Raw genomic sequence first — 24,102 nt, 5'->3', positions numbered from 1 at the left:
ACTGACTGGGACCCTTTGGGGGAGCCGGACCTTGTGGGTCAGCAGCCCCCTGGGCAGGCTTAAGTTTGAGACTCGGGCTCACACCCTGCTGAGACCTGGGCCTCTTAGGACTTCTTACTCAGGGGAGGGAGTGGAGGGGCTCTTCCGGGACCGGAGGGACCTAGGGAAGGCACTTGGGTTCCTTCTGCAGCCCACCCGCGTCCTTTCTACAGAGGCAAGGTAGCCGAGCGGTCAGCAAGGGCTGTGGAGCTGGGAGCTCGGGCCTCGCCTCTCATCCCGTCCATGTTGACTCTGCCCGTGGAACATTCTGGGGTCTGCCTTCCAAGAGCCTCCCACTCCAGGGGACCAGAGCTGCTCAGAGAGGAAGCAGTCTGGCCATCCGGGTGGACGTGAGCCCTCCACATGAGCATGACAGAGCCCTGGAGAGCAGAGAGGGCCAGCGGGCTGAGGACTCCCCCAGGGCAGGCTGACCCCTCGTGGAGGGGTGGGTGGGATGGGTTTTTGCAGGAGGCACAACCTGCCCAGGCTTAGCAGGTGGCTCCGAGAGCTCAGGCTGCTGCCCAGCCTGGGCAGGGAGCCCTGGGGATTTGCGGGTGGCCTCATATATGTCCTGCCCAGGGCTCCGGGGCTCAGGAGTGGGGATGTGGGGAGGTGAGTGGTTAGGATTAGGGATGAGCTGGGAGGGCAGAAGGTGGCATCTTTATGTCTCCTCCAGAGCCATCCTCGGGCTTCAGGTGGGGACCCCTGAGAGTGGGGGTGGGGCGTGGCTCACGTGTGCACTGTGTCCCTGGATCCTGTCTCCTTCGCCTCCCACGCTGCCCTGGCCTTTGACTGCTTAGGAAGCCTCAGCCCCATCTCCAGGCAGGGCAGGTAGATGCTTCTAGAAGGAGCATGGCTCCCTCCAGCTCAGCCTGCTTTCCCTCTCCCTGCCCCTCTCCGCCCACGGCTCCTCCCCGATCCCCAGCCTTCAGAAGTTCTTGGGTCCATTCCCCTGTGGTCACGAACAGTCATCCCTCCAGTCTTGGGAAGGGGTCTGGGGACAGCTATTTCCTGTTCTGAGACACACTGTCGTCCACTCTGTCTGGGTGCCTCGTTGCCATGGCTTGTCTCCTCCCCTGCATTCGAGCTCCTGTCCTGCCTGAGTCAAGGGCCCACTGCCCCTTCACTGGGCTGGAGAGGGAGCCCTGGACACTGTGGTCAGGAGGTGGGCCTGGGACAGCAGTTCTCCTTCCTGCTGTGGGGCCCCACTTTTCAGGATGCTTTTGTGGGAAGCTCTTCTGTTGGTTTGGGCAGAGGAAGGATGGCTGCAGGGTGACCAGTCCGCGGGTGTTTATGGGGACCGCTGCACACCAAGGGTGGTCTCTGGCACAAGGGAGTCTTCAACTGAGTTGGTAAAAATGTTGCTTTGAATCCATTTTGGTTGATGATAGAATAAGAATCAAGAAACGATTGTTGGGAAAATAAGGCAGATCATCCCACAGTGAGATCATTACCCACTCAGGACCCAGGAAGTGGCCCAGATGGCCAGGCAGGGTGGAGTTCAGATCTCCCTACTCGGGTGGACTGGGAGGGCTTCCTGGAGGAGGAAACTCTCCCCAGAGGAAAAGAGGGGAAGTCATCCTACCAGGCAAGACCCAGATGTGGGACCAGGCAAGGAGGGTCCGGGTCTGGTGGAGCTCACTGGAGAAATAGGACCCAGGCAGGTTTCTGTCCCAGGCTACTGTGACTTCATGCAAAGGGCACAAAGTGTGAGCCTGAGATGGGGGTTCAAATCCTGTTGTTCTCTTTAGAGCTGCTGCTTTGGGGACACTCACTGAATTTCTCATCTGTAAAGTGGGCCTAACAGATCATCATGGTCCCTCTCTGTCTGGAATCTTGTTGTAAATAAATAGTGCAGGTGAAAATGCCCAGCTGTTAGGAGCAAGACCACTGTACAGTTGTTCCTTGTTGCATTTTGAGGGGACAGTGGCTGTGTGGGTCAGAGGCCAGCTGGACACCTAGCGAGGGTCCTTGCTGAAGGCCTGTAGAACTGGATGATTCTGATACTAAGAGGATCGACTTCATTTTCCAAATGTTGCCTCCCAAGCCTGGGGATAGCCAGGTCCCTGTTGCAGCCACCAGCCCTGGGGATAGTATGCCTGAGGCCTCACACTGTTCTCTGCCTTTGTCCACAGCCCATCACCACTGAGAGTGCCCTAAAGAATGTAATGGACACAGTAAGTGACAGCAGGCTGGCTGGGTACCGCGTGTCAGCCTGGGCAAGCCGCAGAGGCTGGGGAGCGCAGGGGGATGTGGCGGAAATTGGACAGATGTGGCTGGGACATCCTGCTGGGGTAGATTTGGTGTTCTTGGGGAAACTGGCGGGATGCTGGTGACCCTGGTGACCTGGGAGGTGAGCAGGGGGAGAGGGAGGGGCAGCTGGGGGGGAAGGGTTAAATGTGGGCTTCTGTATTAACTATGCAGAATGTGGGGAAGCTCTTTCCCAACAGAGCTTTCTGACTTAGCAGACAGACAGACACCCTCAGGGCCCAGCGGGAGAGAAAGGGAGGGCTCTGCAGCGGAGAAACTGAGGTGAGCCCCTGAGAGGGGTCTCCTGGCAGTGGCCAGCATGAAACTCCAGGTTTGGATTGGAGGACTTGAGATCAAATCCCGACTGTGCCGAGGTTCTAATTGTGTGCAGGGCGTGAATGCTGCCTCAGTTTTCTTTTCTGCAAAATGGGAATCAGCATCTCTAGCAGGAGTGTCCTGGGATGGAAATGGGCGGGTTTGGCCAGCTCCGAGGGCCCTCGGTGAACAGAGACAACACAAGTTTCCGGGGCCCTTCTGCCAAACCCCTCACCCCTGGCACCTCCAACAGGGGTGGCCGAGATGCCCTCTCTGACTGCCGTCCTTCTGTCTACAGGGAGAAGGAGCCTCCCGGGGTGGAAATTCACGGAAAAGTCTGGAAGAAGAGGTGAGTGTGGGAGGGAGAGGAGGAAGTGATGGGGCCCTGGCTCCCTGGGGTGATGGGTGGGAGGTGGTTGAGGGCTCAGACCTGTCTTGCCATGTGGGTCTGATGCTCTTTCTAGGGACATGCCTGTGGGCTGGCTAGTGAGAGCAGTGTGGGAAGGACGGGGCCTGGGCAGAGGCACGGCAGGAGGGACCGGGCTGAGCAGAGGGCCTGGCTCCTAGCCTGGCTGGGCGGGAAGGTGGCAGGGCGCTTCCCTGGAGCCAGAGGTCTCTGGGCATGGCAGAGTCCCCCGTGGAGCTTGACGGGGAGGAAGCTGGAAGTGGGGCTTGCGGGTCCCCTGGGCTCTTTCTGCTTTGCATTTTGGTGAGAGGGCAGAGGCCAGTTCCCTACGTGGAAGGACCCCCGAGAAGGGCGCGGGACTCTCCAGGACCCTGCTCTGAGCTGGGTTTATCTCCATGCCCTCGGGGCAGACCCCACCGAGGGGCTTCTCCTGTCCTCCTTGCCCCTCTGACAACGGGCCCCAGTGCTGGCCTCCCCAGCCAGCCTCACTGCCCGCTCCGTGGAGGAACAGGGAGTGGTTTTGGCGGTTGGCACAGGGGGAGCTGTTGATGGCACGAGGCCCTATCATCTGACAGCTGCCTGACCCACGGTGGGGAGGGTGCTGGAGGGAGGTACTGGGGGAGGTGGGGGAGGCAGCTCCTGCAGGCGGCCACACTCCTGCGGTGAGCCCACGGCCACTGCCACGCTGCCCTGGGGCTGCCTGCGTGCCCAGATATACGGAGCGGAGTTATCCAGAGGCTGCACAGGGCCCCCAGGAAGAGCAGCAGCATGCCTCTTAAGTCGGGGGCGAAGGCTGTGTTCAAGGTGTGTGCGCGAGCTGCCACTCTGGAGGCGTGTATGGGGAGGGGCTTCTGTCCAGGTTTGTCATGTTCCTGGGTTGGAGGGTCGGGGGAGATTAGTATGTTGTCCTGTGGAGAATGAATTAGCTTTAGGTAGCCAGAGCATATACTATGTGCTCAATAAACGTGAGCCATTCTTACAACTGCTATTTTGATTAGGGAGAAGGGTGGGCTGGGTGTTTCAGATCCTCCTGACTCCCCTCTCTAGAGGCTGACCCTATTTTATAGATGAGGAGACAGAGGTGTGGGCCAGTCTGTGAGTGCCACTCCATCCCTTTGTGAATTGTCACTTGGATCTGGTGTCATCCAAGACTCCTGTCCCTTGGCCAGGGGACAGGGTCATAGCCAGTGAACCAAACCATGAAGCTTGGGCACATTTGGAAGCCTAGAGCTGCTGCCCTCTACTTCGACTCTGGGCCAGACAGAGCCTATAAATGACAGCTGCAGCAAGAGAGAGAGGTTAGACATCATGAAGAACTGTTGACTACAAAGTTGTATTTGACCTTGGTGCCTATGGGACCGTTTAGGAAGATGGAAGGCCTTTTATTTTTGTAGGAGAACGTTTTGTTGACTGGGATGAAGGTGTGTGTAAGTTTGTGTGTTGTCTGGTTTGGAGACAGAAGGGCACCATGAGTCTAGCTGGTCTGGTTGAAGGAGTGTGTGGAAGGTGAGCAGCCTTCCACAGGGGGCAGCCCCGAAGATGACCCGCAGATTGCTGGGGAGGAAGGACGCTTGGCTCCTGACTCCCGTGGCCACCCTTTCTGACCATTGAGGTGGCCCCCTGGCCAGCCGTGGGCTCTGCTGCTGTCCTCGGGTGAGGAGCGCGCCTGCAGCTGGCCCGCCCGGCGGGCTGCTGTGTTAATGCGTCTGTTGTGGAGCTGTCCCCGCCTCTGGCCAGCGGCCCAGGACCAGCACCGGGAATGGCTGCCCCCCACCCCTCCAGAGCTGGTGCGTAGCGCAGTGTGTGGACGGTGCTCTGTGTCGCACTTTGTTTTGGAAAAATCCAGGCTAGTGAGCAGGAAGGAGAGAGGAAGGGATGTGGCTGCAGGGGGCTGGCGTGGAAGTGTGGCCACAGCGCCCAGAGGAGTCGCTGGAATGGGGACAGGCCCTATGTCGGTGGTCACCAGTCTCGGCTGCCTGGCACGACCCCTCCACCCCCCTGCTCCTTACAGACCCTCCTCTCAACCCCTGGGGACTCGGGGTCAGGAAACAGTTTTTGTTTTGGTCCTGAGGTGTGGTGTATGGGCTGTGGACCTCGAGGAAGGCAGACTCTTCCCACAGCCCCACCCGAGGCTGGGCTTCCCGCCCTGGCTGTGTAGCAGGGAAGAGGCAGCAAATAAAGGGGTCTCCAGGGTCCTTGACCTTGAGTCACCCAGGAGTGTCTGAATGAGAACAGACTCGCCTGCAGGGAGGACCAAGGCAAAAAAAAAAAAAAGTTGACAGAGTCTGTAGCAGGAAGGATGAGGGCTAGATACCAGGAGGAACTTCCTGATCATGAGGAAAATAAGACACTGTCTGGGGAAGGCTATGGAACCTCCTTTCATGGTGCTCTTTTGGCAAAGGAGAGCCTGTTTTGGAGATGAGTGTATGGGAGGGTTCTGTTGGGAGCCTAAGGAGTTGGATCAAAAGTTCTATTATTGGTCTGTGTCTTGGGAGGAGCTAGGAAGAAGTTCAAAGATACGTGAGTTAAGGACTTTGAGATCCCCAGAGAGGAAAAGAATAGGATCCCAGGCAGCGGGGGGACTTATTTTCCTTTCTAAAATAAAGTTGGTGACGTCCTCTAGTCGTTGTCCCCAGGGCTCTGAGTGGGGCAGGTGGAGACCCTGTAAGCACCATGCTGAGCCCACTTCACAGATGTGGCCCCTTAGTGGACAGGGACCTACCCCTCCACTCCCGAGAGCGTGACCTGCACGGAGCCGGGGCCCCCGACAAGGGAACACCCCGGTGATTCATGGTATCCAGATGCCTGGAGCCCTGGACCTGTCCCCGGGCCTCTGCAGATGCCTACGTGACTAGGTGTGCTTCAGACCCTGGCGGGAGGTCACTTGGGTGTTCTGCCCCGGGCCCAGCCCTCCGTGGCTCTCCGAGTTGCTGTGCACCTCCACCCGACGCGGTGACCCTGCACGTCCTCGCTCACTGCAGCCAGGGTCACGTGCCCTGCGCCCTGCAGAAAACAGGAAGCCCCATGGGTTCGAGGGCAGCCCAGTGATTCATCAGGGGATGACAGTCCAGCTGTTCGTCCCCATCCTCTGCCGTGGGGTCAGTGTCCAGGGAAGCTTCCTGCCGGCCTCCCCTCCCCGCTGCGGTGGAGCAGAGCAGGCTTGGACTCTGCCTTATCACCTCTGGAGGCGGAGTGGCCAGACTCTGTTGGGGCCAAGTTTTTATTTATCTTGCCCGGCTTTTTTTGGGGCGGGGAGGCTGAGGAATGTGGAGTGTCGTAAGGTGGGAAGAGGGCGGTGGGGAAACGGGAGCCAGGTCCCTGGCCCTGCTCCCTCTTCTCACCCCTGCGCCTTTGGAGGCTCCAGCCTCCCCCTGGCTCCCAGTTCCCTGGCCAAGCTCGCCTCCGTCCACCCCTTGTCTCCCTCGGGCTCTCTTGGACCCATGTTCTTGGCCACACCTCAGGCCTTGGCTGAGTTGTGGCTTCCAGTTGTTCGAAGCAGCTGTGGTGGCTTCCTCCAAAAGTGGTTGTGGATCAGCAGCAGATGAAACCCCAGGGGTTATTTATAGCAGGGTGGCCCTGGGACCTGGAGCCAGGCCCGGGCCTGGGGAGAGTCAGGGACTCCTCATCAGGGACCAGCGAAATGAGATGGATGAAGTGTTGGGTTTCTGCGCTCCTCTGGGTGGGTAGGTTTGGAACAGACTGGTTTGGGGCTTGAGAACCAAACACAGCCCTCGTACCCCCACCCCCTGGCCTGACTCATGCAAACCCGTGTCCTGGGGCCAGGAGAGCCGTGGAGGCTGAGGAACTCTCCGCCCAGCAGCCCCAGTTGGCTCCTCAGTCCTCACGCTGTGGTGGCTGCTGAGCCGCTGGGATCCAGAGCAGCCCAGGCAGGCACTCTGGGCACCACCTTGTCCCGCCTGCCTGGGGCGGCCGGTGAAGAGCCCTCCTCTCCGCAAGCTGCCCTAACTTTAGGCTCAGCCGGGAGCTGGGCACTGCAGGGCTGGCAGAGGGTGAAGGGGCTCCCCGGTCAGGTCCCAGGTTGGAGAATGGATCCTGCTTGGTCATCAGCTTCCCAGGGACTAGGGGGTGAGTCACTCTGCTCTTCACATCTCCCTCCTTGGCAGACTGGGGTCCTGTCTTCTCCAAGAGCTGGCTGCTAGTGGGTGGTCAGGGAGGGTGGGTTTGGGGGAGGCATGTGGGTACCGTGACACTTGGAGGGCTTGGCCACCTCGACCCTGGGTGTCCTGATTCTGCATCTTATGAGGTGGTTGTAAGGGTAGAGGATGCTGGGAGTGGGGGATGCAGGGTTTGGATTTTTTATAAGGGGAACCGTCCCAACTGCCCTTCCAGCAACTTCCCTTTTAGTTGCGCTTGATTCAGTGGCAGTAACGGGAGCACCAGCTGTCATCTGCTGATGCCAGCCATAAGGAAAGGGCGTTGCATGCACGATTCCTTTGCATCCCCACGCGAGTCTGGAGGGCTGTGCCATCTTACCCATGACATTTCATAAGGCTTAGGGGGTTAAGTCACCCTCAAGGTTGCCCAGTAGGGTGCTGGACCAGAGCCTGGGGTCTTGAGGGGCTCTGGTGCTGTGCTCTCAGGGGCTCTGACTCTGCTGCCCTGGAAGGTTTGGGGCACCAACTTGGGTCCGTTTGCCTAATGATGTGCGTGAGCCACCCAGGAGTGGAGTGGGGAGCGGGGGGCATAGTCACTGCATTCTTAGGAGTGTGGCTCAGTGCCGTGGCCCTTGGCTCTGTTCGAATGTGACATGCCTGGCTGTTGTGTCTCAAGACTCTTGGCTGAATGACAGGATGTGGCTGCTTTCAAGGAGGGGAGGGTGTGTGGGATGACAGTGTCAGAGAAGACATGTCCAGAGCTACACGGGGCACCTCGCCCTCCTCCTCCAGATGCTTTTGGGGTAGTCTGTATTCTTAGGGTCCTACTGCAAGGGTCCGGGAGGTCAGCGGAAAGTGTGTGTCTGTCCTAGTTAATGGAATTTTTGTGTCCCCTGTGCAGGTGGCACCAGCCTGGGAGGGGTGTATTTCTCAACATTGGGGACTTCTTCCTTCTGTCCCTTTGGGGCTCGCCCATGGGCAGGCGGGCTCACATGGGATTGGCACGGACTGTTTTTGGCTTCGTGTTGCTGGGTTGCTGAGGCGTCGGGGTGGCAGGGCTGGAATGTTGGCAGAGAAAGGAGAAGAGGCTGTGTGCTTGGCCGCTGCCCTGTCTGCTCCCGCTCACGGCTCTCGGCTGCTCCCCTCCTGCATCCTGCCTGCCCCCCGTAATGCTGCGTCTCTTCTCTCTTTCCCAGGGCTCCACTAGAGTCACCCCGAGTATCCAGCCCCATCTGCAGCCTGTCAGGTATGTCTGGCCCACCGGGGAAGAGGCAGGGGTGCAGGCAGTGGGGTCGCTCTGGGTGTTCTTTATAAGTCTTACCCTTGGGTCCCCAGGACTGAAGTCACAAAGTGAAGGATGGGTAGATGGCCTTGGCCGCCATCACTTTTTGTGTTCCAGGGCTAAGCCAGACCTTGAGCTCATTCTTTATTTACCTGCATGAGCTCATCGGAGGCCTTGCACCAGCCCTGCAAGGTACACGTGTTGGCAGATGAAGAACTGAGTTTCAGAGAGATAAGGTGACTTCTTAAAGGTCACACAGCCACCCAGAAGCAGGAGTGGGGACCTCTGGCATCGAGGCCTGTGCTAGATCTCCTTGTCCACAGATGGGGTTTCTGATGGTGGGGAGGTTTATAAAAGGGGTCTCTGTGTGTGTGTGTGTGTGGGTCCCCAGGGGGCCGTGCCTCACCCATCCAGACTGATATATCTGCGTCCATATTCTCTGGCTTGGGTCCCCACCGTCTCTGCCTCACCTTCACCCCCTGAAGCTTCTGGGATTAGTGAGAATGGCAGCTCTGGCGGGGGGCTTAATCCCCTGGAGGTTGTGACTCAGCTGCCCACCGGCTGGAAGTGGGTTTTTAGAGGACCCTCTCTTTTCCCTGTGGCTGCAAACAACTGACTTGGGGCAGCCTGGGTGTGATTCTGAGTTTTCCCAGCTGGTGGCGCTGTTCTGCCTTCGCATCCTTCCTGGGAACCAGCCCGAGCACCAGGCAGGTCAGTGCCCAGGATGGGCTGCACCTGACTCTTGCCGATGGTGACAGTGTCCCCCTCCCTTCCCCTGCTGTGCTGAAGGAGAAGCTGGAAAGAGGAGCTGACCTTCAGTGTTTGTCTGACAGTGCAGTCCCTTCCCTGGAGCCAGGACAGAGGGGCTTTGGAGGGTGGGGAGGAAAGTGGACCAGGCTTCCTGCTTTCACATCCCTTTTGGGGGTGTAAGTGCTTGTGACTTCTTGTCCCAGGCTGTCCTTGGGTCAGCATTGTCCTGGGGTCTGAGCCCCACATCAGTGGCTGCTGGGAGAAGCTTATCATGGGAACAAGGAGTGGCGGGGGCTCAGAGGTCCAACTCACACTGGGCTCCTTTCCCCTGACCTCTGTTCCATCTACCGCTCAGTCCTCTCTCTGTCGTCCCTCCAGGGAGAGGCCATTGTCATCCTCGACTGGCCCCTTTCCATCCCCATTTAAGCACCTGGGACCGGATCAACCCTAGTGGAGATCTGGATTCTTCTAGGCTTCTTGGTGTCCTGGGGCTTGTGTTCCCCAGCACCAGAGTCCCCATCCCTTTAAAACACCCTGGCCAGTGCCCGTGGTATCCTGCTGCGGTGGAAGGTTGACCAAATGGAATCCAAGTGTGGCCGACCTCGGGTGACAAGGTGCAGCGTGGGAGGGTGCGGCTGCCTCCCGAGGCCAGAGGGGGCTTCCCCAGTGCATCCTGGACCCTTCCCCTGGAGGAAAATCCTGGAGAGGTGTCAAGATGCGAGTCCCCTGCTCCCCTTACCCGGGGCCCAGGGGAGGACCAGCTGCCCAGCCCTGGGGTCTCCCCACCTCTTCTGAGAACCACCCACCACAATAGCACCAAAGACTCTGCACTCCCTTCATTTCCTGGATCCTTAGAAACAGGGAGGCCACAGCCGAGAAGCAGCTCTGCAGGTGATAGGGGAGCCAGAGGCGGGGACAGCCAGGGAAAGGAGGACAGGAGCCGGCCTGCCTCTGAGGGCTGGAATGCGCACTGTGGTCTGGCCCACCTGGAGCCTCGGGGAGCATGTCACCTGAGCTTCCTTCTCTTGGGAGGCCTCCCGCCCCCTCCAGAGCTCCAGCAGAGAAGATGGCCGTCCGGGGTGCGGGGACCACCCGGCCCGGCTCTCTGTCCTTTCACAGGTTGAATCACAGGTTGATGGGGACCTGGAATTGGGGTCCTTGTCATTTGGTTGTGACACGGTCTGAGGTCCTCGCCAGCCCCTGCCCAGCTGTCTGTCTGGTGCTCAGGCTGGCTGTATGGGCTTTGCCATGGGAACCTCTGGCCTTGGCCCTGGGCTGGGGATCAGCCATGCTCCGTGGCCTGGATGTGGGGAACCACACGAGGTGTCGGGGTACAACTACCTGGTGCTTGTATCGGGGGATTCTGATGTGGACCTCCATCTTCCCACAGTCTCCCTAGAAACCTGAGTGTGAGCCGGACCATGGAGGACAGCTGTGAGCTGGACCTGGTGCACGTCACAGAGAGGATCATTGCTGTGTCCTTCCCCAACACAGCCAATGAGGAGAACTTCCGGAACAACCTCCGGGAGGTGGCCCAGATGCTCAAGTCCAAACATGGGGGCAGCTACCTGGTGAGGAGAGGGCACCCTTGATCTGGTGCCCCTCTGCCCTTTCATCTGCGGGTGGCCTCTTCACTACTGTCCCCCGGTCCCCGGCCAGTGTGTCCTCTTTCCTTTAGCTCTGGAATCTCATGTGGCCTGAGTCGTCACTCCCTTTCCTGCCTGAGCCCATTCTGAGGAGTGTACCTGCAGCCAGAGTGTCGCATTGGGAAGTGTGTGTGTGTGTGTGTGTGTGTGTGCGTGCGCGCGTGCGCACGCGCGTGTGGACCAGAAGAGAATAACAACCCTAGTTCTTGTCCTTAAGCACTTGCTATAAACCAGGCCCTGTTCAGCCCTGGAGAGGGGGCCCTTGCTGGAGCAGAGAGGTGGGGTATTTGCCTCAGGCCACGGGGTCAGTGGCAGACCCAGTCCAGCATCTGTGCTTCTGAGAAGTCTTAGGGCAGAGTCGTGGTTACATGTGTCTTTGGAGACCTGGTGGCTGGCTCAGAAGACACCTGACGTGGGTGGGTGGCTGGTGAAGGTCCCCTCTAATGCAGGAAGGCTGACCTGGCCCTGGCTCCAGGTCCGTGTTGCAAGGGGGTGCATGTGAGCTGGACCCACAGGCCACATGTCCCCTTGAAGGGGTGCTGCAGGGGAGCAGAGGTGGGCGAGAGGAGGCCCTGAGGGTCCTAGGGTTGTGTAATGGACGACCACAAACTGCATGGCTTCAAACGACAGAAGCTTAGTGCCTCTCTGTTCTGGAGGCCAGCAGCAGAAATCGGGGCGTCCTCAGGGCCATGCTCCCTCTGAATCCCTGAGGGAAAGTCCTTCCTTACCCCTTTGCAGCTTCTGCTGCTCCCAGCTCTGGCTGGCTCCCCTTGGCTAGGTGCATCTCTCGGTTCTCTGCCCCCTTCACATGGCTCTATTCCCTGTCTCTGTGCATCCTCCTCAGACTGTGAAGACATTAGTCATCGGGTTTAGTGCCCAGCCTAAATCCAGGATGTCTGCTACCAAGATCCTCAACTATTACAAAGGACCTATTTCCAAATAAGGTCACATTCTGAAGTTCTGAGTGGGTGTGAATTTGAGGGGCACTGTTCAACCCACCGTAGAAGCTCGTCCACCTGCTGTGTTGGGGCATTGTTAAGAGCCAGGCTTTAAACGTCCAAAAGCCAGGGTTCCAATTCTGGCTCTGGGTTCACTGTTTCTATGATCTGCCTCAGGCTTCCCCTCTGTAGAATGGGCCTAGTAACACTCTCCTTTTTAGGGCTATTGGGAAGATAGGTAGGGTTGGCAGAGGGCGAGTGCTCATTGAGTGGCAGCCATGGTTAATATAACAAGGTGTGTTTCTTTATGGGGTGCAGGAGTGGACGAGAGCCGCCTGAGACCCTTCCTTACTTTAGGAGTCCAGGATTCCGTGTCACCTCTGTGCTCTGTCCTGGCTCCCTCCCTCCTGCTGGGTGTAGGTTCTGCTCTCCCAGGAGGTGACAGTAGTTTCCCCAGCTGTGGGCTGGAGGTGGGCAGCTCTGCCCACCCCTTAGGGGGTGGAGAGAGGACTGCCAGAGACTGGGGGTTCCACAGGGTGCAGTCAGGCATGGAAGGGCCTGAGCTGTGAGGAGGCTCGGAGTCAGCATGTGACGTGGAAACCAGAGACGGCCACCAGCTGTCCTTCAGAACCCGGGCTCCCTTCCACCTTTCCCTTCCTCTAGTCAGGATGTCCGCGCGGAGGGGCATGCCTGGGGCCTGCATCTCTCTTTCCCCTTTGCCCTGAGGACCTCATTAGAGTTCTTGTTGGTCAGTGCGTGTCCATGGGTGCATCCAGCTCCATCCGGGGAGAGCAGGTTTGAGGCAGCACAGGTGGTCCAGGGAGCCCCTGGCCCCGAGAGCTCAGCGGGCTCTTGAGAGGAGTGGTAATGACACCACCCTCCCCAAGTGACCAGGGGGCTTCCTGGCACCCTCTGCTCTTCACTCATGGTCACTTTCTCTGTTTCCTCCTAGCTGTTCAATCTCTCTGAGCGAAGACCTGACATCACGAAGCTCCATTCCAAGGTGAGCTGACGGCCGTTTTGGGGTGACTTTCCTCCTGGGAGAGAGGAGAAGAGACCCCCCTCCCGTGGTTCCCTCATTGGAATCTTGGGGGAAAGCACCAACTGACAGTTGGAAAAAACTACTTAAAGTCCAAGTGCCATCTTATATCTGGAAAAGGACAGTCACACATTGATTGATTCCGTAATGCAAACTGCAGAGGGCAGAGCTCGTGCAGTGGCCTCCTACCGGGGTCCGCCCCCTGGGGAGCCCGCGAGGCCTCTGGGTGGGTGGAATTGTGAGATTTCATGTGGTTGGGAATGGCAGCTTTGATGTTCCTGCCACAGTGACTGCTTGGTCTGCTCCGTGGGTTGTGCGGGGCTTTGCCATGAATGTCTGCCCCCATCCTGGATTCTGGGGCCTGTTGCTGTGTGATCTTGGGCTGGCGGCAGACTTCCCTGAGATTGCACCCCTGAGAGTGGGTGGTCTGGGTTAGGTGTGCTCCAGGGGACCCTCTAGCTCTCGTTTACTTAAAGTCCTATGAGTTTGGAAAAGTTCTGAGGAGCCAGAAGACCTTCAGACGGCTTTCGACTGGCTCCCAAAGTGAGTGGCCTGACTGTCCAGGGCCTGGAGGAAAGCGGTGAAGCCACAGAGCCCTTTGCCTTTCCTCTCCTGTCCTGCTCCAGGCCTCCGGGCCGTCGGTGGCAGGGGAGCTTGAGGGCCATGCTCGTAGCTCCTCTGAATGTTTGAGCTCAGTCACGAGCTGCAGACCTCAGGGTCCTTGGCTCCAAGCCTTTGCTTGGCACATAGATGAGGAAACTGAGGCTGGGAGGGGGGACACGGCTCGCCTTAGACCCCACAGTGAGTCTAGGATGGAGCTGAGACGTGGGCCTGGGGGCTCTAGCCTGGCCCATGACCTTGACCTCCACACCTTGCCTCCCAGCAGGGCTGACAAGCAGGGAGGGACTGTTGGGCTGCTGGAGCCACCTGGTACTGGTGGCTGGTGTGCAGTGCCCCGTTGGCCGGGTTGACTCCTGGGCATCCTCTTCTCTCTCCTGGCTCTGGCCTCAGGTACTGGAATTTGGCTGGCCTGACCTACATACCCCGGCCCTCGAGAAGATCTGCAGCATCTGCAAGGCCATGGACACCTGGCTCAACTCAGACCCGCACAACGTCGTCGTTCTACACAACAAGGTGGGGGGTGTTGTTGTGGAGGGGGGTGCGCATGCTTGAGCACAAACTGAATGGACTTGGAGGAGTGTGCGTACCTGCCTGTCTTGGATTGCATGAGCACCCAAGTCCATCAATGTGTTTTTACCATTCTAGGGGACAACAGATTCTGTCCCAGGGGTCACCTCCAAGAAGCAGGGGACACCAGCTTAGGTCTTCGGCTATCTTTGGAGACTCGCTCCCCCTTGCCTCCCTCCCTGGCGTCTCCTTCCTCCTGCTCTCTCCTGGAGCCGCGCCCCTCTCTCCAGCCCTTGCTTCCTTCCCTCCTAGGTTTCTGGACAGGCTCAGGGGCGGCAGGGCCGGCCTTAGACATAAAGCCTTCTTCCTCTTCCAGGGAAACCAAGGCAGGATAGGGGTGGTCATCGCGGCTTACATGCACTACAGCAACATTTCTGCCAGGTAAGGGTGCCCGGAGCCTCCCGCCCTCTAATCATCAGCAATAGGACACCCCTCTTCCCACCCACCCATGGCCGCTGCCTTCCCTGGGCTGGGAGGATCTGTTAGAGGGCATGAGAGGTAACCAGGGGGCGTGGGAGACTCAGAACAGGAGATGGTGCATGCCAGGGCCCTGAGGCAGCAGCCTGTGCACCGAGCTCAGGAGCGAGGGGTATTCACCCATCTTGGGCCATGGTGGGGCCGCAGTGGGGGCAACCCCAGTCACGAACACCCCATCCAGCCAGCTTTTGGGGGCCACTTGTTCTTACCCAATTGCCTTCTGATTCCCTGGAAGAGCAGGTAGAAACGCTGGATCAGATCAGAACTTGGTGGAATCCTCTAGAAGTTATGTCATCCATCCCTCTGCCTGTGGCCAGCAGGGCCCTGATCACACTGGGTGTTTTAGAGCAAGAATAGGAAACAGACAGTGGATGGTTCTGGTTCCGTTCTGCAGGAGGCCAGAGATTCATCCACTTCCTCATTTATGTGTCAGCCACGACTGTTGAGCAACCCTTATGCCTTGCACCATAGTAGGGAAGACTGCAGAGGGCAAAGTCCTTGCGGACGTTAACTAAGCAATTACATCAGTAGCATCTGGTGGCGGTGACTGAGAAAGAATAGAGACAGGGAAAGACAGCGAGGGAGGGGTGCGTGGTCAGGGAGGGCCTGGGGAACAGGCGACCTGGTGCAGATACCCCACGCAGGGCTGAGTCCTGTGAGGTCTGGGGAGGGGCTGGCAGGCTGAGTGCAGGGGCGGGACCCAGCCCACTGCGGGGGGTGGGGGGTGGGGGGTGTGCAGGAGGCTGGGGCCTTGGAGCCAGGGAAGGAGAGGGGGAGGGGAGCTGGAAGGACAGAGCCATTTGGCCTTGAGGGCCTTGCTGAGGACCTTGGAAGAAGTCACAGGAGAGTCAAGAGCAGAGAAGCTGAGTGATCTGTCTTTTTATTTCAAAATGTTCTCTCTGAGCGCTGTGAGGGTGAACCTCTGGCAGAGGGCTAGTTTGATGACCTGGGAAGTCCAACCCAGCGGCATCTTCTTAGTGACAAACATGCGCCGTGTGCCTCTGTGTGTTCACATGTGTACCTTTTTGGGTGTCACCTCACTTAAGCTCCATAAAGCTTTTGAGGAAGATGCAATGATCAGCCTCACTGGACAGGTGAGGGAGATGAGGTAGAGAAGGGCACACGGGGTCAGTAATGGGGGACTTGGTGCGGCTCCCAGGCCCCCTGGCTCTGAAGTCCCGGGCTGAGCACTGCACCTGACAGGTTTGGACAGATGCTGGAGCACTCTTCTCCTGAAAGCTTCTCAGCCCAGCAAGCCTGTTCCTCCTGCTGGGCACCAGGGCTGCTGGTGGGCTCTGCAGCTCTAGGAAGCAGGAGTGGGGAGACAAGGGGCCCTGGGGTGTCGGGGTTGGCTTCTTCGACCACTGTCTCTCCCCACAGTGCTGACCAAGCTCTGGATCGGTTTGCAATGAAGCGGTTCTATGAGGATAAGATCATACCCATTGGGCAGCCATCTCAGAGAAGGTGGGTCTCCAGGGCTGGCAGCCCAGGTCCTATGTGTGTGTGTGTGTGTGTGTGTGTGTGTGTGTGTGTGTGCACTTCCTGTCCCTGGGGAGTCTTGTATACTCACAGGGGGTGGAGCTGCTGCTTAGGGAGAGGTGTGTCCAGCACACATGTGCTCAGTCTGGAGTGGCGTGAGCTTGAGGACACAGGTGAGCCCATGGGCAGGCTGAGTGTGCCCACAGGTTGGCCTGGCAGTTGGTTCCTGAGGCCTGGGTCAGAGCGCTGGCCGTCCCAGGAGGGTATCAGTCTGGGGATAGAAGGTGCCTCTTTAAGAAGGCACGTGCTGTCCTGGCCCTGGTGGCCGGACGGCTTCAGCGTGTGGATGAGTCTCCAGGAAGCTGATGTCACTGCCACCCATCATGGAAGGTCACAGAGACTCAAGATAAGAGTCACCTTCTATTGGGAGAGTTTAAAATATTTCTTGGAGGGCCCGGAACCACATGGGCATGTTGGAGTCTCCTCAGAGCCCAGGCAGACGCAGGGTGGGGGTGGATTTATTCATTCATTTGGCAAAATCAAGGTTCTCTACTTCAGCCCCACGCCCTGGGACATCTAGGTGAACAGGACACAGTCCCTTCCCTTAGTGAGCTGGTGGTCGGTTGAGAGAGATGGACTTTAAACATGTGACCCTGCATACAGGACAATGCCATGTAGCAGTGAGTCCTCAAAGGGAAGAGAATGGACCGCTGCAGAGACCCAGGGCGGTGGCAGGGGAATGGGGCTGTTCTCATGGGGACGCTTGGAGGACCTCTCTGAGGAGGCAATTTCGCACGCTGAGATAATGCTTAGCTACCATATGAAGATCTAGGCATCGTCCTTTGACAGATGAGAAGCCTGAGCCCAGGGAGGGGACATGGCCAGGAGAGAGGCCAGGCAGAGCTGGACGGTACGTGGAGGACTAGAAACAACCAGGTGGGACCTCTGGTTGTGCTGCCCACTGACCTGAGGGATTCTGCTGCGTGGACAGCATGTTCAGTGATGCCTGGTTCATAGGAGGGGATGGGCAATGTCAAGGCCGGGTGGACATTGGGGAGGCTACAGGCAAGATGGTGGGTTAACGCAAGCCCAAACTGTTAGCCTAGAGCATGGGACTCAGGCCCCTTGGCTGTGTGGCCAGGAGTCATGGGCCTGCCACCTGCCTGTGACATGTCAGCACTGTCCTACTCACTGAGGATACAGTGCTAATTTGTCAAGCTGAGCTCATGGAGCTGAGCTTCTACGGGATGACACCCAATTTCCCAAACAAAAGGTCATTTTGGACAGTGACAAGTGGCTTTGAAACAATAAACAAGCAGAGCTTCCATGAGAGCTGGAGGGCGAGGGGCCAGATTCCAATGGACAGGCCTCCCGAGGAGGTGACAGGAGGCAGGATCTGAGGGGGAGAGGAACCCACCCAGTGAAGGTCCCGGGGAAAGGATCCAGGCAGAGGTGCAGCAAGGTCAAAGGCCGGGTGCGCAAAGCATCCTGGCTGCTTTCATAGCCCCTTAGGTGCAAGGCCTGGGCCTCCCCAGCCTCTTCCAGCAGAGGGTCCCCAGTATGTGTCCCACCACCCTCACCTCACGTGGCTGGCCTGAAGGGGCTGCCACGGACTGTTCCTGCCATTGCGGCAGGAAGCCCAAGCAGAAGCAAGTGTGTCTTCAGGCAACCCAGTTGTCACAGAAGAGCTGAAGGCCAACCTCTGGGTCAGCAGTCAGAGATGGGCTTCTTTCTGGGTAGACAGTTCTGGCTGGGCCTCTGGACGGGGCAGCCGTGGGTCAGTGAGAATCTTCCCAGAAAGGGGAGTGCTGGTGGTCAAGGACCAGTTCCCTGGTCCCTGGTGGCCATGCATGGCTGCTGCTGGTCCTGGTCCTGGTATGGCCCTTGACCTTGAAGGATGAGAGCTACTAATGGAGAAGCTGGCTGTCCTGATGCTTGGAGGTGGTGAGCAGCAGCTCTGATGGGGGCAGCAGAGGTCTGGGATGGAGAGGCACTGCTGTTACCCCTCAGCAAGGGGGTTGTCCGGGTGTTCCCCTGTGCTCGTACACGGGGCTGCGGGGCGTGTCTGTGTGTGCACACTATCTGTGGCTGCCCGGCAGCTCCTATCTGCCCCTGCATCTGCCGAGGGCCAGGCCTCTATCTGCCCACACGTGGAGTGCAGTTGCTGGTTGCCCAGGCGTCTGCCGCCGCTTTCCCGCCATGTTGCTGGTGCGGCTTGCAGGGAATCAGCAGCTAGAGGAGAGGAGAGCAGGAGGGGCAGAGGGAGGGGCTGTGCCTGTAGCTCCTCCATTTATTGTCACGGCCCCCCCTGCTCATTGTCCCCAGCACACAGACACATCCTGTTGGCACCGATCGGGAGATCTGATGGGAACCGCCATTCTGGGTTTCCGGTTTGAATAATGGGACTGGGGGCTGGGCAGGGGCCTGAATAGGAGCTGGTGCTGCCCATCAGATTATCTTGCTTGGGTAGTCCAAGGTGGCCCCACCCTGCCTCAGGGACAGAGGCCCACTGGTCTGGAGGTGGGCCAAGGAGCCAAGAGACAGGCGGGGAGCATTGCCATGGTCAAGCAGTTCCTGTCCCACCCCCCCCAAAGCCCTGTTGGCTCCTGCAGAGCTTCAGGATGTATTTGGTTGGCCTCCCTGACTCAGCCTGGCACCCTCTGGCCAGTCAGAAAGAGAGGAAGTGCTGACCCATCAATGGTTAGTTCTGCCCCCAGTTCAGACGGCGCACTGAAGCCCAGGCTGCTCCCCTTCTCCCTCCCACCCCCAGCGCTGTGTGTTCTTGCTGTGTGTCTCCAACAACCCTTTCTGGGCCTGCTTTCCCCTCACTGTTTAGAAGAAGGGGAGGTGGGCTAGTTTGCTCCATTCTTCCAACAAGATCTTTATTTTAAAAATTGGGGGATGCTGACCCTAGACAGAGGGATACTTATTCAAGTTAGTTATCACAAATATCAAATGAAGTGACAGAAACTGATGGGCTCATACACTTTAGTGACATAAAGTGAAGGACTGTCATGGTTAAGGTCTTGCTATTTGCTGGACTCCTGTGGATGGTGGGGCCTAATGGGAAGCTTGGTATCAGGGTCCACATTGGCCTGGTTTGGCTCGGTGTGAGCTGTTAGAGCTGCTCACACAGCCTGCCTTGTGCAGAAGGGAGATGCTAAAGGATGAGATGCCTGTCACTGTCAAGGGTCAGGGAGGAATTTTGGTCCCCAGGAGGTTCCCGGGCAGCAAGGGAAGCAGGAAAGAGATGCTCACATTCACCACCAGGGGGCGCAGGAGAACGCCAAGTGGGCTGTTAGCCCTGACCCAGCTCTGGGTCCTTGACCTGCTATTTTCCCTGTGGGGCTCCCAGCGGCCAGCTAGGCCTGCCCTGGGGCCCAGCCCTCAGCTGCCAGAAACCCTGGGTGGGGGTCAGAGTTGTGGGGTGCTGAGTAAGAGGGAGGTGGAAGCCACGTTCTTGCAGATGGAAAACCAGGTCCCTCTCCCTGAAGTCACCTCTCCCTGCCCCAGGTATGTGCATTACTTCAGCGGCCTGCTCTCTGGCTCCATCAAAATGAACAACAAGCCCTTGTTTCTGCACCATGTGATCATGCACGGCATCCCCAACTTTGAGTCCAAAGGAGGTACCTGCCCCGAGCCCTCCCTGGGGCCTCCCTTCCCCTCCTCCCTCCTGCCTTGGGTCTTCAGAGGCAGCCTTGGGGTGGGAGGAAGCCAGTCAGCAGCAGAGTCCTAAGGCTTCCACATCACTTCCTGAATCTTTTTGAGCTCCAGTCTATTTATCTGCAAAACGAGCTTGGTATTTGCAGTCCCTTCTGGCAGATGATGTTGGCGGTGGCCATGTCTTGTCCACTTAAAATGCCTTCTGAATAAAAGTTAGTATTTCTTCTCCTTTCTGCTTGCTATTTTTCTCTGTCCTCATACCCCTTCCTTTCTCGCTTTGTTCTCTCCTCCTCCTGCTGTTCCTAACACCACCTTCTTTGACAGGGTGTCGGCCTTTTCTCCGCATCTACCAGGCCATGCAACCTGTGTACACGTCTGGCATCTAGTAAGTATTCTATGGGATCGGGAGGCCAGGGAGGGCCCCTGCCCAAGGCCGGGCACAGGGAAGGTGGGAGGGAGGCTGCCTCGACTTCTCGAGAGCAGCAGGGAAGGGAGGCAGTCAGAAAGGCCCCCGCAGGCCTGGGCAGAGGGGCAGAGGGAGAGCAGCGGCACTCTCTTCCTCTGCCACCCTCTGTGCCTTAGCAACATCCCGGGGGACAGCCAGACGAGCATCTGCATCACCATTGAGCCAGGACTGCTCCTGAAGGGAGACATCTTGGTGAGTGCCGCCCTCCGTCTCAAGCCCACCCTTTTCCCTTTCCGGCTCCTTCCTACCCTAGGGTTAGGACAGCCACTCCCGGTGGGCTCAAGACTTGGAATTGAAGGCTCCCAGGGTTCCTTCAAGACCTTCCGGTCTCAGACAGCCCTGGCCTGGTCCCTTCCCTGCCCTGGTGTCCCTTCCTTGGGCCGACCTTTTGTTCTGAGACATCTCCAGGGAAACCCAGTCAGTGTGAGCTGACCACCTAGCTCCCTCCTGGTGACAAGGACCCCCTCCATTCTAACTTCAGCCCTCTCTGCTGCACTTCAAACCTGCTTTTCCCTTTTGGATTCCAATCTGTCTGTGGGAACTTCTTGGCAGGACACTTTTTGTTCCTCCAAGTCTCTCAGGTGTTCTAGAATCTTCCCCAGAGAGTTCTAAGTTCCTGTTTGGTGTTGGTGACTGCTCTTTCCTGGGTTTGCGGTGACCCTTTGGGCTCCGTTTGTGGAGCAGACCAGGAGGCTCCCTGCGACCCCACCTCCCACCTCTGTCTGCCCCCCCCCCAGCTGAAGTGCTACCACAAGAAGTTCCGGAGCCCCGCCCGAGATGTCATCTTCCGCGTGCAGTTCCACACCTGTGCCATCCATGACCTGGGGGTTGTCTTTGGGAAGGAGGACCTCGATGAGGCCTTCAAAGGTGGGCCCCAGGGTGGGGCTGGGGTGGGACTTGTGGCAGGGAGGAGAGCTCAGGTTCAAGAGATGTGGTGGGCATGGGGGCCACCATTTTTGAGCCACATGGTCTGCCAGGATCTTCTTGGTGACAGCGGAGGGCATTAAGAGAGAATTAGGAGCCAACCAAGAAAGTGGCTAGGACTCAAGTGGAGGAGGTCCCTCCTAAGTCCCTGGCCTGTTTTGTATCTCATACTCTCCAAGGACTTGGCCCATGCCTTCTTTGCCTGGTCCTCCTGGTTGGTCTTATTGGCAGACATTTTTTCAACCTTGGCTGGGCATCTGTACCAGGCTCAGTACTAAGTGCCGGGGAATCAGAGTCAAACACCACATGCTCTCTGTTGGTGGAGCTAAAAGTCTAGGGGAGGCAGCTCTAGAAGGGACCATTACCCCCCGGGGCAGAGGAGCCATAGTAGAAGGGCTGTGGCAGTAGGAGGCAGGAGGAGTGGGCAGGGAAGGTTTGGTGTCTTTTGCTGCTTTCTTCTGTGCATCTGAGGTCCCATCTATATCACGCTCAGGCCTGGGCTTATAGATACACCACCCATCCATCCTCCATCCCTCCAGCCATCTGCACATTCATTTATCCAACTGTTCATATACCCATCCACCTATCCAGTCATCTACCCACCACTTGCCCACTCATCCATCATCCACCCATCCATCCATCTATCCATCCATCCACACACCTACTCACCTATTCATCTATCCATCCATCTCTCTAACCACCTACCTGCCTACCCATTCATCCACCCATCCATCTACCCATCCATCCACCCGTCCATCCATCCCCACCCACCTGCCCGCCCACAGAGTCTAAATGACAGGTGTGTGCTAGACGCTAGGGATTCAAAGAGAAGTCAGGCCTCTGGGAGCTCACAGTCTCCTGGGAGAGAGACATGCAAACCTGACCCTATGAAGTGAAGCCTGCAGGACTGGACACAGGCGCTGGCCTGGTGGGGTCCCACAGAGCAGATGTCGCCTTGCTGTGTCCTCTTCCTGCAAGCAGTAGACAGTGATCAGCATCCAGACTGCGCTCAGGCAGAGAGCAGAGGGAGACTGGGCCGCCCAGAAGGGGCAGGTCCCCTCAATAAAGTCTGCTCATTCAGGGCAGGGATGGCTCTGAGATGAGCTCTCCCTGTATCTGAGCCGGGAGAGCAAAAACAGATGGTGCTCTAATAATTACAGAGCAGACAGTCACCGCCATCATTCTTGAGGAGGAAAAATAAAGATACTGATGATAAAATAAATATGAGGTTGGGGAGAAGCAGAGCAAAGGAGGTTCCCAGATCAAGAAGTAGAAGCTGAACTATAGTATATACAGCTTCAAAGGTAATTGGTGGGATAAACAGAAATGATAAGCTAACCAGATCTGAGAAGAAAGGAGGTGGGGTATAGGAGCCAAATCATTCAGCTTCATAGTGGTGAATCAATGAGATGATTTAAAATGTATATAGAAATACTGGCATGAAATAATGGGTGGTATTTAGAATCATAAAGGTAGCTTGCTTGTAGAACTCAAAATAGAAATGGCTAGAAGTGGTACCTTAGGCAGGTAGGACTGGGGCTCTGGTGGGCAGGACATGGGATTTTGGTGTTCATGTGTAATTTGAGTTTAGATACATATTAAATGCTATTTTATTAATAACCATGTGTATGTGTATGAATTAATTTTTTTCCAGAAGAAATGAGTTTTTCTGGTTAATATTTATGGAGCCCTTTTTGGGGATTCATTGCCCATTTTTTTCCCTTCTTTTTTTTTTTAGACGACCGATTTCCAGAATATGGCAAAGTAGAGTTCGTGTTTTCTTACGGGCCAGAGAAAATTCAAGGTATACATCAAATTAGAGTTCATTCTTGCAGCCCTTCCCTCCATGCTCCATGTCCCTGTCCTGCTCCCACCATCCTCCCACTGGGCTGCTTTACAATGACCAAGTTACCTGTGATTGAGAGCAGGCCAGCAGTAAAGGATCTTAATATCAGAGTGGACCCCTAGCTAAACATGAACCAGTGACTTACTGTCTGGATAATAAAAATAAAAAAAGCAGACAGAGAGGCGCTGAGTTGGATAAACTGTTTTGGTCCTGTTAAGTCACCATTTGGTTATATTCAGAAACTGGATGGAGGGAATAGCCAAGGGGGACACTCCAAGGTGCTGGATGGATGATATTTATGTGAACTGAGGTGATTCAACCTGAAGCCCATTTAATAATAGCCTTTAAGCCTCTGGACTCTAAATATGGAGCCCAGTTGTTATTCCTCTTAATTGAGAACAGGATGGGAGGCGATGCAGTTAGGTTACAGGCCGAGGGACTCCAGACTCAAGGACTGCTGGGCCCGGAGGTGACTTGCCCTGAAGGCCAGTCTTGCAGCTGTGCTGTCTCTGAGCTGTCTCTCGAAGGATGGGGAAGAAACTTGGCCTCTCCCTGCAAGTGTCTGTCAGGAGTGGAGAGCGTGTTAAGTGGGGGCAGGTGCATGACCTTATAGAGGCTTGTGTCCTCCAGTGTCAAGCCTGTGGCTTCCCTGCCATCACTGACCCCAGGCAACCCAGGAATTGTCCCATAGCCCTTTTCCTGACTCCAGGGCAGATTTGCTGCTCTCTAGGCCGGGCCTCAGGGCCCCACATGAGGAAGAGGCAGATACCTGGCAGGGCTGTCCCCGGCTCTCTTCTGGGGTCTGCATTCCTTAGTGCCCTGTCCTGACTTACCCCCTGACCTGGAATGAGCCTTTTCAGGAATGCACGCAGTCAGATTCCTGGCTCTTCCACCTAACCGAGGCCACTGCTCCCGCCCGCCATGCTCCGGAACCTGAGAAGTCCCTTAGGAGCAGCCTGGGGGGAGCTGTTGGCTTTCTGTTTTTCCAGCTGCTGATCTCTTTCCCTGTCCCTACTGTCCCCTGCCCGCCCCCACCTTTCCCATCCCGCTCAGGCATGGAGCACCTGGAGAACGGGCCAAGTGTGTCTGTGGATTACAACACCTCCGACCCCCTCATCCGCTGGGATTCCTACGACAACATCAGTGGACATCGGGAAGATGGCATGGAGGGTAGGTGGGGACCCGTGTGCTGGCCCTGTCTAGGCTGCCCAGCCCTGGCTCGCGTGGCCTTGGCTTTCTGGGAGAGGTCTGGGAGGTCTCCTTGGAGGAGGTGGCCTTA

At 57.2% G+C, this 24,102-nt stretch overlaps 1 protein-coding gene across 16 annotated transcripts in view; it reads left to right on the top strand.

The window, feature by feature from the left end:
- Nucleotides 1-24,102, top strand: part of TNS1 (tensin 1) — a 196,639-nt gene that overhangs the window by 101,920 nt on the left and 70,617 nt on the right. For 15 of the 16 annotated variants that reach the window (XM_081260957.1, XM_081260953.1, XM_081260961.1 and 12 more), the window contains 14 exons: nucleotides 2,175-2,216; nucleotides 2,903-2,953; nucleotides 8,322-8,371; nucleotides 10,548-10,728; nucleotides 12,694-12,744; nucleotides 13,792-13,914; nucleotides 14,285-14,349; nucleotides 15,826-15,909; nucleotides 19,438-19,550; nucleotides 19,912-19,972; nucleotides 20,170-20,245; nucleotides 20,791-20,920; nucleotides 22,716-22,781; nucleotides 23,877-23,993. In XM_081260957.1, coding sequence (XP_081117083.1) covers nucleotides 2,175-2,216; nucleotides 2,903-2,953; nucleotides 8,322-8,371; nucleotides 10,548-10,728; nucleotides 12,694-12,744; nucleotides 13,792-13,914; nucleotides 14,285-14,349; nucleotides 15,826-15,909; nucleotides 19,438-19,550; nucleotides 19,912-19,972; nucleotides 20,170-20,245; nucleotides 20,791-20,920; nucleotides 22,716-22,781; nucleotides 23,877-23,993 — 1,210 coding nt within the window. Of the gene's footprint in view, nucleotides 1-2,174; nucleotides 2,217-2,902; nucleotides 2,954-3,763; nucleotides 3,815-8,321; nucleotides 8,372-10,547; nucleotides 10,729-12,693; nucleotides 12,745-13,791; nucleotides 13,915-14,284; nucleotides 14,350-15,825; nucleotides 15,910-19,437; nucleotides 19,551-19,911; nucleotides 19,973-20,169; nucleotides 20,246-20,790; nucleotides 20,921-22,715; nucleotides 22,782-23,876; nucleotides 23,994-24,102 lie in introns of those variants that run through there. The other variant, XM_081260950.1, reaches the window with a different exon arrangement.

The sequence above is a fragment of the Spermophilus citellus genome, assembly GCF_964194105.1.
Source record: "Spermophilus citellus genome assembly, chromosome: 11".
Classification (NCBI taxonomy): Eukaryota; Metazoa; Chordata; class Mammalia; order Rodentia; family Sciuridae; genus Spermophilus; species Spermophilus citellus.
This window is presented reverse-complemented; position numbering and strand designations above follow the sequence as displayed.